The following is a 12,699-nucleotide window of genomic DNA, read 5'->3' on the forward strand; positions in this document are numbered from 1 at the left end:
CCTGTGTTTTTATGTGCTTAAAGGCGCAAGCATGCTATAACACTAAATAAAGCGTACTGCTGTTTGGGTTGGATTTTAGAGTAGGTGCTTGCGAGGCTAGTAAGGAAAATCTTCCGCATTCTGCGTGGCCTGCAGGGATGTTCACGGTGTAAGCTATATTTACGTTCCTTCAACTTACAGATGTTTCATTTCAGTCCTTGTAATACAACTTAAAAATTTTCAATATGGACCTTATGATTTTGTAAGAATTTTCAGCTTTAAATCTCAACATTAAATAACTGGCTAGTTGTACTAACTTAGGCTTTCCGGAGCTCAACTGTTCACTCAAAGACTTCCCCTTTGCATGAATTTCATCAATTGTACAAAAAAGAACAGAGATTTTGGAAAGCAAGCATAACCCTTTATTGATAAATTGAAGCTTTATCCTTGCATCTTGAGGTGAAAGCCCCCTTACGTTTGTTTTTATTTAGATAATTGGATGTATTCACTGAAAGGATGGATACAACTGTCATTTGTGATCAAAATTGACAATACCTCAGATATATTGATCTGAGATTGTCATGTTATGCATTGTCAAATAGGATAGAGGTTAATGTCACAAGCTTTTGACAAGAAAACAATGTATTGCTAATCCTTAACCTTTCAGAAATCCTTCAACGGTGGTTATGAGCGATTTTTCTCACTTTTTTAGACCTCTGGGTTCCGTGGAAATGATAACTACAAATCGAAATGTGATATCTTCTAATAATACAAGGTATCATATCTTATTTTTATTGAACTCCATTGCTTTAAAAAATTGATCTAAAAACTTGTGATTTAAAATCTAACTAGGATCGAGGTTTAAGTTACGTTAGAAAATACACTAACCTGATAAAACCGATAAAACTTATTTGAGTTTTCAATGGCCGTCAAAACTCGCTCGGGCCAATTCCAAGAAACTATTTTTTAAAGAATAAATATTATCATTTTGATAAAAATAATTTACTCAAAACAATACAGTGATTCACAACTTAATTAGATGATTTAATGCACTAAATCTCTTCCAAGGTAAGTCAGTAGACGAGATCTCATAATTATACCAGACATGGCATGTTAATGTCAAATATTATCTCGTTCAGACAGGGCAGCAATCCCGTCATGGAATTAAATTAACTCTTTGTTTTCTCCCTTTTGAAAAATCCTCAGTTCAGCCCACGTGTCGTGTTAATTCACCAAGCGGGCTTCTATTAAAATAAATCTATTCAATCTGCTCCTGCCCTCGTCAACATTTGTCAATTCAACCAAATTGATTGACAAATGAAACCCGACCCAAATCAGGCCTTTTCTAGTCTCGTTTTCAAGTCATGGTAATTATTTTATTCATAAGGCGAAACTTCTATATCATTTTTATTTTAGTTTTTAAAATAAACATGAAAATAAAAGGAAAAAATAAAAAACTTCACCGGAAGAGTTTTCAGGCCCCCCCCAGAGGGTTCCTTTCCTCTCCTTTTCGCAACACGTTTAAGACTTCAATAATTTAGCTGCCTTGATTTTGAGGTGGTCAGCAAGTGACTCGACGCCATTTTAATGCCGGAGTCCATCGGCAACAATGACCTAGCTAGTTTTCCACCTTTCTTAGTTTCGAATATTAATTTATATCTTCGAACCCACCAACTAGAATCTTGACTTGTTCTTGGATTAAGCAGAAATGGTGGTAAAAAAATATATGGTTGGTTGCTGCATCCTATCTTGACCTTTGAAGTGTTCCACTCAGAAATGAAGATCAGACTGTTTGCTCTGATTTTGCTTCGTGCTTTCCTGTGTTAGAAGTATTCTTTCTGGTGAAAATATCATGCTTGTTTTATTAGCATTCGTTTGTTTCTGTTTTCAAAGTGATTCTTGGATTTTTCTTATTTATTTATTTATAAAGGTAAAAATTAATGTTTTTTAAAGTGTTTTTTTAGTGTTTTTTGTATACAGTCAAAAATACAAATAAAAGTATTATTTTAATTAAAAAATATTTTTAAAAAGTACTTTACAACACAATATCAAATACATATAAAAATCTTTTAGAAAATAGTTTAGATGTTAAAATAATATATAGCTTTGTTTCTCACATTTTCATTTTGGGTTGGAATGAAAGAATATTATTATAGATTGATAAATGAAATAGTTCGTTCATGATGTTAATTTAAAAAAAAAACCAATTGACGAGGGCATTGTTTTTCATGAAATAGCTTGAGTTTATGATGTTAATGAAAGAATATTATTATAGATTGATAAACTAAAATTTGTAATTGATTGATTTTTTTTTATAGAAATATATGATTGAAAAATAATATAATATATAAATACATGTTGATAGGTTTTTCTTTATATAATCAATCTAAATTTATATATATAAAAAGCTGCCTGAAATAAAAGAAAAATTGTTATTATTAGAAAAATTATAGTAATCTGAAATAAAAGAAAAATTGTTATCATTAGAAAATTTATAGTAAAAAAATTTTTTTTTTATTTTTTTAAAAATTTATTTTATTTTATTTTTTTATTTAGTATTATGAGGGTATTTTTAGTTTTTTTTATATAAAGTTTGTAATAAACTTTTTGGCAAGCGGGACTGTGATAAATAAAAATTAAATATTTTAGTTGTTTTTTTAAAATTATATTGTTCTTGATTTTTGAGTGCTTTGACTTCTAATAAATCTTATTATTCTTTGTTGCCATTTATATAAGTTGATATCAAAATTTAATAATTTTTTTGGTTAATTGTTGCATATTGTTAAATAATTATAATTATAAATAATCACAAAATATACATAATTATATAGAAAAGGAGATAAGGAGGTTTCTCATTTAAAACAAAGATCAAGAATTAATGTGTTATTTTTGTAGTGTCAATTGTTGGTATTTAAAATTCTAATGGTGGGATCTATGATGGGATAATTCATATAAAAATATTATGTTAGGAATTTATGATTAATATAAAGATATTAGAAGCTCATATTGTAAAGTGTCACAGCAACCAAAATTTTATTTATTCATCTAACATATAAAAATATTATGTTAGGAATTTATCATCAACATAAAGATATTAGAAGCTCATTGTAAAGTGTCATAGCAACCAAAATTTTATTTATTCACCTAATCTTATAAAGTATATTTTTAAAGAGATAAAATTTTTTCGAATTAAAAAAAAAGTGTCACGACATATAAAAAATATTCATAATGGAGAAAAATTTCTGATTGAAATCTAACTTGATAATGAATTCCTTTGAGAAGACTGATGTAAATGTTTTTTTAAATAAATTTTTTGTTAATTAATTTTTATTTTTTTATTTTTTTGTTGTTTATTATTATACCTTTTTGTTTTTTTTTATTTAAAAAAATAGTTTTCTTATTTTATTTTTCATATTTAGTATGATGAGAATTTTTTAGATTTTAGTTTTTAAATAACGGTTTGAAATAAACTTTTGATAAGCAAGACAGTAAAAATTAAATATTTTAAATATCTTTCTATAAGCATGGTGTTCACTCTACCTACCCATTTTCTTTTTGATCTTCGTTGTCTGGGCCAATCTCTGCATTCGAGCGATTCGTGCCATCCTTGGTTCTGGCTCTAGTCGCCGGACTAGGAGCAGCTCTTCCATCCGCAGCCTCACTCTCGCGTCTTCAATCCAAGCAAACGCTCTATCGATCCGAAACTCGTCTTTGGTTCAATTAGCCGAGCAAGTGTTCTTGGTTTTCAAAGCTTTTGATTTATAACAGAACTTCATTATTTTTTGCTCTTGTCTCCGGCAATTTTCTTTACTAAATGAAAAGATAAGAAAGGATGGACAAATGAATATGCTTGCCATATGCAATTTCAAAGTAGCAAGTAATTATCGTTTCATGGAAAGCTGGGCAGCTTGTAGTTGAAATTTTGAAGCAACCCAGAAAGGAACGAAGGCGAGGGAAAGAAAAGAAGAAGGGAAAAAGGTGCATCATCTTTGTGCCCTTCGTCCCTTTCATTCATTACTTTTTCAAGTATCAGAGAGCACCAGTTTTGTTCTCCGAAGCTTATAATTCATAAACAACGTTTCTCATCCTCCAATTATATTTGCATAATTTTGTGGATTTATTTGGAGTGGTTTTTTCATATTTAGAATTACGGTACAATTATTTATTAAGCACGGCAAAATAAGTCAATTCAATGACCGATAATCTAAAACTTGCTTGGACAAAATTGACCTAATCAAATTCAATGAATTAACAACCTAATTGAGATTCAATTGAGTTAAGTTAAAGGATTTTTTTTTAAAGTATTTAAAAAATCATTTTATTTATATAAAAAACTCTAAAATAATATTATTTAAATTAATTGATTATGTGTGTATTTGAGACTTGGTAGTAATTGCTTTTTAAAGTAATTTTTATTTTAAAATGTATTAAAAAATATTTTAAAAAAAAATTATTTTTAACATAACACATGAAAATGATATGAAAACATTTTTTTTAAAAAAATTATTTTTAACATAACACATAAAAATGATATGAAAACATAAAAAAATATTAATTTAAATAAATTTAAATAAATTAATTTTTTTTTAAATACTTCTAAAACACTGTATGAATGCTAGTGTCCTGGCATTAAATAACAGGAAAGGTAGAGCACAGAATTATGGTTTTTCTTTTATTTACCAAAAGAAAATGACTGACAGAGAGACAACGTCAAAGAATATGGTGGTGGCTGTACAAATTCATAAATGTATTTTTGATAATATACCGAAAAAGAGAAGTATCAGAACTCCTCGCAAAACCTGTTCCTATCTAAGCATTTCAAAGAGTATTGGCTGAAACTATTGAGAAATCCATCCATATACAGCAAATCCATGCCACTCACACGGAACAGAGGAAACCAATGGTAAAAATGGTTAGTGATGCTCACGTCTGGCTGCTAAGGCCTGGTGTTTGGAGATCTTCCAGTGCCATTATCCAAGACAATTTCAAATAAATCAGCCTCAGACTCGTCATCGAAGTCAAGCCCTTGATTATTAGCTCCACTGATGTGGCTGTCCTTGGTGGTGCTACTATTGAGCCACTGAGAATCGATTCTTCCCATTGAGAAGAGCTCCATGCTATCATCATAGCCCAAAGTAGGGGACTTTACGAGAGGGCCAATGAAGCAAGGATTTGGTGTTCTTTGAGCATTTGCACGTGCATAACTGAAGGCACTTTGTCCGAAATTGACAAGAACCAATATGTTATCGTTTGCTGCAATTGTTGGGTAGAGGGGTGTCCCGAATTCCTCTGACTTGCAATGAACTACATGTAACAGCTCTCCATCTACTGTGAAACACACTTGTTTATTCCTAGGATCAAATCCACAGCCAATTACTTTATCTGCTCTTGCCCATTCTGCTTTCTCGGATTCAAACACAAGCTCCATACCTTAAAGAGAGGAAACCATGCGAATTGATTAATATTACTCTAAGCAAATGCTCAAGCTTTTGAATTTAATAAACCTGTAAATTAACTGCGAAAGTTGATTCATGATTTAAAAATGTAAGACCTTTTCCAAAAGGGTGATTAGAAGAATAAAAAGAGAAATAATTTACCATCAAGATAGAGAGAACCATTGGAGTTGAATCCAACTGATCCTGGATAGCTTCCAGGAAGTTTCAAGGGAAGAGAGCCTCCAATAGTGAGCCCAACAGATAGCATAACTGCTGAACCTTGACAATCATCTTTGCCGGCGAGCTTTAATTCTTCAATTTTGCTGATTCTGCTGCTGCTTACATGCACTAAAGATTCTGAATTCGCTTTTGCGTTGGGTTTTTCTTGGATGAGTTTAGCCCTCTCACCTTCCTTAACCTTGCCAGCAGATTCTTGATCGTCGCCGTGGGAATACAAAACTGTGATCTCAAAATAGGCTTCTTGGGGAAAAGAAGAGTTCCCCAGTGGAGGCCCTGGTAAAGGCAAAGCAGTTCTAATTACAGAAGCAGCAGACAGAGAAGGATTGCTTACATTAACCTTCTTTAACCCCGAATTCAGCCTTATCTTCTGCATAAAATCAGCTGATCCTTGACAAACTTCCCAGCTTATCTCTGTATCTGTTTCTCTTCCAAGATCACCGGCGGCACATAAACCTAGCATGGATGATCGCGTGGAAGGAGATGGCATGTAGCTTGTAAAACAAAATCTAGACCATCCATTTTCGACCGCGTCAGTAATAAGCGCCGGGTGATCAGCCCAATTGAACAAAGGTCTTGTAGAAACCCCACGACGAAAAACATAATAATTTCCTCTTCTTTTGGTTTCATATTGACCAGGTTGATGATGTATACTCCCTTGGTGAAGCTTTGCGATCCCATCCTGCAAGCTTGAAGTTCCATTAGTTCTTAACGGATCAACAGTACCTCTACGGTTTTTGAAACAAAAACATCGCCAAACTGCCAAGGCAAAAATCATTGAAGCAACTACAGCCGCACCCCCTGCCCACCAAATATGTATCAACACGAGCATTTCTTCCTTCTCCTTCAGAAGTTTTTTGCTTTTTGTTCTCTTTAAGATTAATTGCGGGTTTTCTTGAAGATTTCTTTTGCAGAGAAAAAACAAACTAAGAAAGAAGAAGAAGAGGGTTGCAAACAAAGAGGGTTTTAGAGGCGTGGACCGTGACTGGTTCAAGAAAGGCAAGAGGGTGGTGTAAGCAATGAACAGGGCCACAAATGTGAATCAAAGGAGGTTGGCTATTGCAACTTTTCAAGAGACTAAGAGAGATGTTGTCATAAACGTTTTTCTTCGGAGTCCAATTCCTAGTTATTAAGTACGGCCGACTCGACAGTTTAATCCATGATTCAAGTCATGCCAAGTTTTATAATAATAATAAAAAAATGATCATCATTATGGCATCAAATAAATTAATTCTAATAAAAAACATTAATTAAAAAAATTAATCTAAGTTAACTTAAATAATCTAAATCCACCGTAGAAATACAAGTTTAATAAAAACAATCAAATCCAGAATTGATTAATATAAACAGACAGCCTATCTTCATTAAAAAAACGCGTATGTTGTTTCTTTCGAGTTTGAAACAAGAGAAACGAGAGAGAGGGATGCTTGTAATTAAGCACTTCTAGAAAGCCGAATGTCCAAGTCCAAATACCAATTCTATTTTCTTGTCTGGTATGTGGACTTTTGGGAGGGAACACTTGGGGCTTTTGCCATACCGTCAAGATGGAGACTGTTAAAAAAGTTACAACAAAAGTAGAGCAAAACATTGACACAGGAACAAGGATTTTATCGTAGGATTTGTTGGTAGTTATTTGTCGACTGACAGTTATTTTCAAGTCCCCTTGTTTGTTAATCTAGCAGTTCATAGGATTGGCTTCGTCTTGTCAAATCCTACTCAAAAGATTTATTCGAAAAAGATTTTGGCAACGGAATGGATTCGATTCAATTGTTTTTATTTAAATAAAAATGTTTTATTATATAAATACAATAGAATTTAAGGTTTAGTTAAATACTATTAATTCGTCAAACAAGCTAGGTTTAACTAGTATTGTGAAGATGATGCTGCAAAAAATGCAGAAGATGAGTCTATTTACTCCCCATCATTTTATTTTATTTTATTTTGCCTTTTCCTCCTTGCAGATAATTCAGAATAATATCCTGTTTTAATTGGACATCACTGTTCATAAAGCATGCACATAGAAAATTTGTCTCATTACAAATGAGCAAGGACTCTAGGCTTTGCAAAAGGCTACCTATTCTAGCTAGAATCATACAACGAGGGGACGCCACTAAACATTGTGTTTGCCAAACTGGCTAGGGCTGTGGGGAAAAGCGAACGTGGGGGCTTGGATTTGTATAAATACTTGTTTTCTCGAGAGTCAAGACCTTTATAGCTTTCATTTTGACTGCTTCAAGATTTAATTAAGGACTTAATCCTATTTAATTAACTGCTTAAGCTATCACAAACCCCATTTCTAAAAGACAAAGTCTTTATCTTGTTTTATTCTCTAATGAAAAGTCCAAGCCTCTCATCTTCAATGTTCATGCAATGTTAGTGGGATCGAGAAGCAAGATGCCAGTTTGGCCTCTTTCCAAGTTGACATGTGGAAGTAAGATGCAGCATTGAAAACGCTTGTGCTGATGAATCTTTTTTTTTTATTTTTCTATGATGATGACTTGTATCGATCCAAGAACACCGATGGCGACTGTTTGATTTCTCACCGGTCATTTGTTTGATTGTCAGAATCAGATGGCATGAACTCATGCCAATTTTCATCTTGTTTCTTTGCGGGATTTTTCAAATATATATCAAGGAATTTTGTATGGGATTTGTTAAATGACCAGCCTCCGCTAAAGCCTCCACAAACCCATAACTCATTGACAGTGAGCCCACAGGAGAAATATTCTTAATGGGTGATCATGCAAGCCCTGGCATCGATTTTAAAAATAGTAGCAACCATCTGATTAATAAACAATTATCCTGTTTGATGGTTGTGGGAAAATTTATATTATCATATTTCTTAAGATAACTGCCATGATTGAAGGGGATAATGATTACAGAGAAACCGAAGTTGGAGGGCATCCTTTGTTGTTGGAAAACTATGAACAATCAACAATGCCTGGTTAAACAAAAACTGAGAATTAGTTCTAAAATGAATGTTTTACCATGGTTGTTAATCCATACTTGAAATCTAGGTTATAATTCCACAAAGTCAATTCATTTTTATTTTTAAATTCAAATAATTTTTTTTTCAGATGATAAATTAATATACCAAGTCAATCAAATCAACATTCATTTAATTTATTTTAAAATTTAATTCAAGTAAAGTATCAGATCAAGAGGTTATGGATTGATTTGTTTCATAAGCAAAGTTTAATATCCATGTATTTTATGGAAAAAGCATGAAACATGTTAGAATCTCGGTAAATCAAGGAGAGTTATGCTAATTGAAACATGTCTAAAATTAAAAGATGACTTGGTAAAAGTGAGTTATGGTAATGGCAAATGCTTTTCCTAAAGGAAAAGGAAGGGGGTAAAGATGAGCATTGAAGGAAAGAGTGATAATCAACTGCACATAAAAGCCTTTTATCTTTTCTTTTTATATGATTATCATGATCAACATTCACCAGGCAACGCCATCCAAGTAAGAGCTCCTTGATCTCATCATGTCATACTTGTTGCAGACAAGGGTTAACAGGACAGATCATTGGTTGGTTGAGGAGCTGTCTGAGAGGATATTAATCTGGGACTAACAAACAAAATTGATATGTCATCGAACGTTGAAACTTCTTGATCATCAAATTTAATTAAGGGTCTAAACACGCACAAATCCATAAATTTATGATTGAAGATCAGCATATTTGGTGAGAGAATCTAGACTTCTACATGCTAAGTTCAATGAATACATTCTTCGATCATAGTACTGCCCCCCAACAGTCTCAACTCTCAACAATGAGGGAATCAAGAGTCCTAGGGGTGAGCATGCGTTCATTCTATGGGTTTCAGAGTTTGGTTTAGTTTTTTTTATTTATTTTTAAAAAGACTAAATTAGTTTATGGGTCTTTTTAGTTAGATATTTTTTTATGATGTTTCTTATTAATTTGGTTATGCTCCATTTGGTTTTTCTAGTTTTTAAAATATGAAATTGAATTTAGCTGGTTTTTTTTTAAATTAATCCTTTTTTAGTTGATATTTCAAGTCTTTTTTTTAATTAATTTGATTATTTTTCTCACCCTAAACAAACCTATATATATATATTGCAGGAAAGGGCGATAAATAGCATTAGTTTCTTCATAAGCAAAAACATAAAAAAAAATAGTAGTCACATTTTGCTGAAAGCCCGGTTTAGCAATGTTGACTACTAACAGCCCACTTGACATTCTTATGTTTAAAGCCCATTTTCTTAATACAATCTATCAAAGCCCAGTTCTAATTCTGTCCTCTTGACAATGGATAACCATGATCGGATTTTGTACTCTCCTAATCTAAAATAATCCGAAAAGGTATGGATTTTTATACCCGAATAATCCGGTCATTTCTAGCACCAATAATATTTATAATTCGAATTATAATTCATAAATTTTTAATATATATATTTAAAAATTTAAAAATTATTTATTTATTTCAAGTTAGTTTTAGATTTCAGGATACGAGCCTAAAACCCAACTTTTATACTCGAATTTTTCCGAAACATTATTGAGTCTAAAAATTTCTTTTTATTCAAGCCGGTATGCATTGGCGACGGTTGAAATTGCCATCCCTATCCCCTCTCCTTATCTAGCTGCTGCTGCTCCCTCACCACAGCCAAAAAGATCAGAGAAATTCTCACTACTTTGGGTGAGACTGTGAGAGTGATCTCTTCGCAATCACAAATGAGTCATGACTCCTCTCTGCAAAGCCATAGACACCACCACAGCTTCTCTACTAAAACCCTCAATTCTCCTCCACAGAACACCCCTCAACTTCTGCCACTCTCTCAATTACACCCCTAATCTCAGCAGCAGCAACCTCGCTCTCACTTCAAAACCGCCACAAACCCACCTCCGCCCAATCACCGCCACAGCCAACGCCAGCCACCCAGCTGCGACATCCGAAATCGACATGGTAAAAAACAGACAAGGAATCTACACGTCAAAACAGAACAAAGTTGTTGTTTTATGGGACCTCGACAACAAACCCCCACGTGGGCCGCCGTACCCGGCGGCGGTGGCGTTAAAAACAGTAGCACAAAGATTCGGTGAAGTAATCGACATGTGTGCATACGCTAACCGGCACGCGTTTATTCATTTGCCACACTGGGTGCTTGAAGAAAGGCGTGAGAGAAAACACTTGGACATTTTGGAGAGAAAAGAAATTGTAAGCCCTTCACAGCCTTATGTCTGTGGCGTTTGTGGGCGCAAATGTAAGACTAATTTGGATTTGAAGAAGCATTTTAAGCAATTACATGAGAGGGAAAGACAGAAGAAGGTGAACAGAATGAGATCATTGAAAGGGAAAAAACGGCAGCGATATAAGGAGAGGTTTGTATCTGGGAATCATAAATACAATGAGGAAGCAAGGAGGTTGTTAACTCCGAAAATTGGGTATGGGTTAGCCGCGGAGTTGAGGAGAGCTGGGGTTTACGTGAAGACAGTGGAGGATAAGCCACAAGCTGCAGATTGGGCATTGAAGAGACAAATTGAGCATTCAATGAGTAGAGGGGTGGATTGGTTGGTTTTGGTTTCAGATGATTCGGATTTTTCGGAGATTTTAAGGAAGGCGAGGGAGGCCAATTTAGGCACTGTCGTGGTGGGGGATAGGGATAGAGCATTGGGGAGGCATGCTGATTTGTGGGTTCCATGGATTGGGGTTGAGAATGGGGAGCTGACTGAGAAGGATTTGGTGCCGAAAAGTAGGTGGAGGAGTGAGGATTTGGAAAATGATGGGGGGTTGTTTTCGGTTACGGATTTTGATGAGGATGGTGATTACGGGGGAAATGATTTGGAGGGATTTGTTGATGGACTTGTGATGGCGAGGTCTGGGTTTAATGGTACGAGGATTTCGGCTTTTTCAGAAGGGGAAGAGGAACATGAGCAGGATTATTTGTTATATGATAGTGAGTATGAGGAAATTGAATTTGAAGATGAGGGTTTTTGGTAATGGTTGAACATTGTATTTTAAGGGGCATTTCATTGTTTAGTAAAACCTAGGATGGAAACATAAGGGTATAGTTCAATTAATAGTATGGATGCAAGCAGCTGTTTAGTGGACTGTGTAGTGTTAGTTGTTGGCTGCCTAAGGAAGTTGCAGAATGAATATGAACAATGTTATTTTGCTGCCTGCATCTTGTTTGTCTAACTTCCTCCATGATCAAGCTCAGTCATTATCTGAATATCACTGTTGATGCCGCTACAATCGATTTACAAACTGGTACATGATTGTCTCCAAATTATCTCTCTCGCTCTCTGTTGTTTATCTCATATTTGGGTAGAGTTGTAGCTAATATATGAATTATTATGTTAAGTTTACTAGAAATTAATTAGAACATTGAAATCCATCTAGGATATTCTGCTTATGAAGCATTGTCTTTTAGTTTCTCTATTTTTAATATGTAGGTGTCGATCTTAATATCACTTGGGCTATGCAGATGAATTTATATACAATCAAGTTTATATATAAATAGATAATTTCAATGACGACTTGAGCTTGGAAAATTGAATCTCAACTTATTGAGATGATGTAGGAGCTTAGTTATAAAAATTCACATGCTTCCTGATCAACCACAAAAGTTTGATGCGTGTAGCCATGAAATCTGTCTTGTATCATATACTAGATTTGAAATTTTGCTTATGTTTAAGCAGATGTAAAATATCATTTGAACATTCTATATTACATGGCTTAGTACAGTCTCAGTTTCCAATCATAGGCTATGCTGTCCCTTAACAACTAGGTTGCATCCTTAATCACGTTAATTTAAATAATGTCCATTGAAAGTTGAAATGTTGGAAAAATAAGTGGTTAATAAGTTTGGGTGGACTGCAGCGTGTGTGCTAACCCAATTATCTGAGCACTGTTATCATCAATTGACTAAGGACTGATATTTTCTGAAGCATGAAACCTTTCTTGCTCAGTATCAGTAAAGCTCCACCGATCTTATGCCAGGACTTTTGATGCAGTGGTTGAAATTGAGAAAAAAAAGAAGAAAGCTTTTAGGATGTTATGAATGAGGTCATTGATCACCGCCAGA

The 12,699-nt window shown here is 33.9% G+C and overlaps 2 protein-coding genes across 2 annotated transcripts; one reads left to right on the forward strand and one right to left on the reverse strand.

Moving 5' to 3' along the window:
* Positions 1-4,689: 4,689 nt before the first annotated feature.
* LOC105129221 (uncharacterized) lies at positions 4,690-6,771 on the reverse strand. Its single transcript, XM_011031198.1, has 2 exons — positions 5,577-6,771; positions 4,690-5,409 (listed from the first exon to the last, which is right to left on the reverse strand). The coding sequence occupies exons 1-2, from the start codon at positions 6,481-6,483 to the stop codon at positions 4,916-4,918; spliced, it is 1,401 nt and encodes a 466-aa protein (XP_011029500.1). The 5' UTR covers positions 6,484-6,771; the 3' UTR covers positions 4,690-4,915.
* A 3,384-nt stretch (positions 6,772-10,155) lies between these two features.
* LOC105129232 (C2H2-like zinc finger protein) lies at positions 10,156-12,699 on the forward strand. The gene is made up of 2 exons (XM_011031208.1): positions 10,156-11,882; positions 12,629-12,699. Exon 1 carries the CDS (start codon positions 10,353-10,355, stop codon positions 11,610-11,612), a length of 1,260 nt encoding a protein of 419 aa, XP_011029510.1. The 5' UTR covers positions 10,156-10,352; the 3' UTR covers positions 11,613-11,882; positions 12,629-12,699.

The sequence above is a fragment of the Populus euphratica genome, unplaced genomic scaffold (assembly GCF_000495115.2).
Source record: "Populus euphratica unplaced genomic scaffold, PopEup_1.0 scaffold2.1, whole genome shotgun sequence".
Lineage (NCBI taxonomy): Eukaryota > Viridiplantae > Streptophyta > Magnoliopsida > Malpighiales > Salicaceae > Populus > Populus euphratica.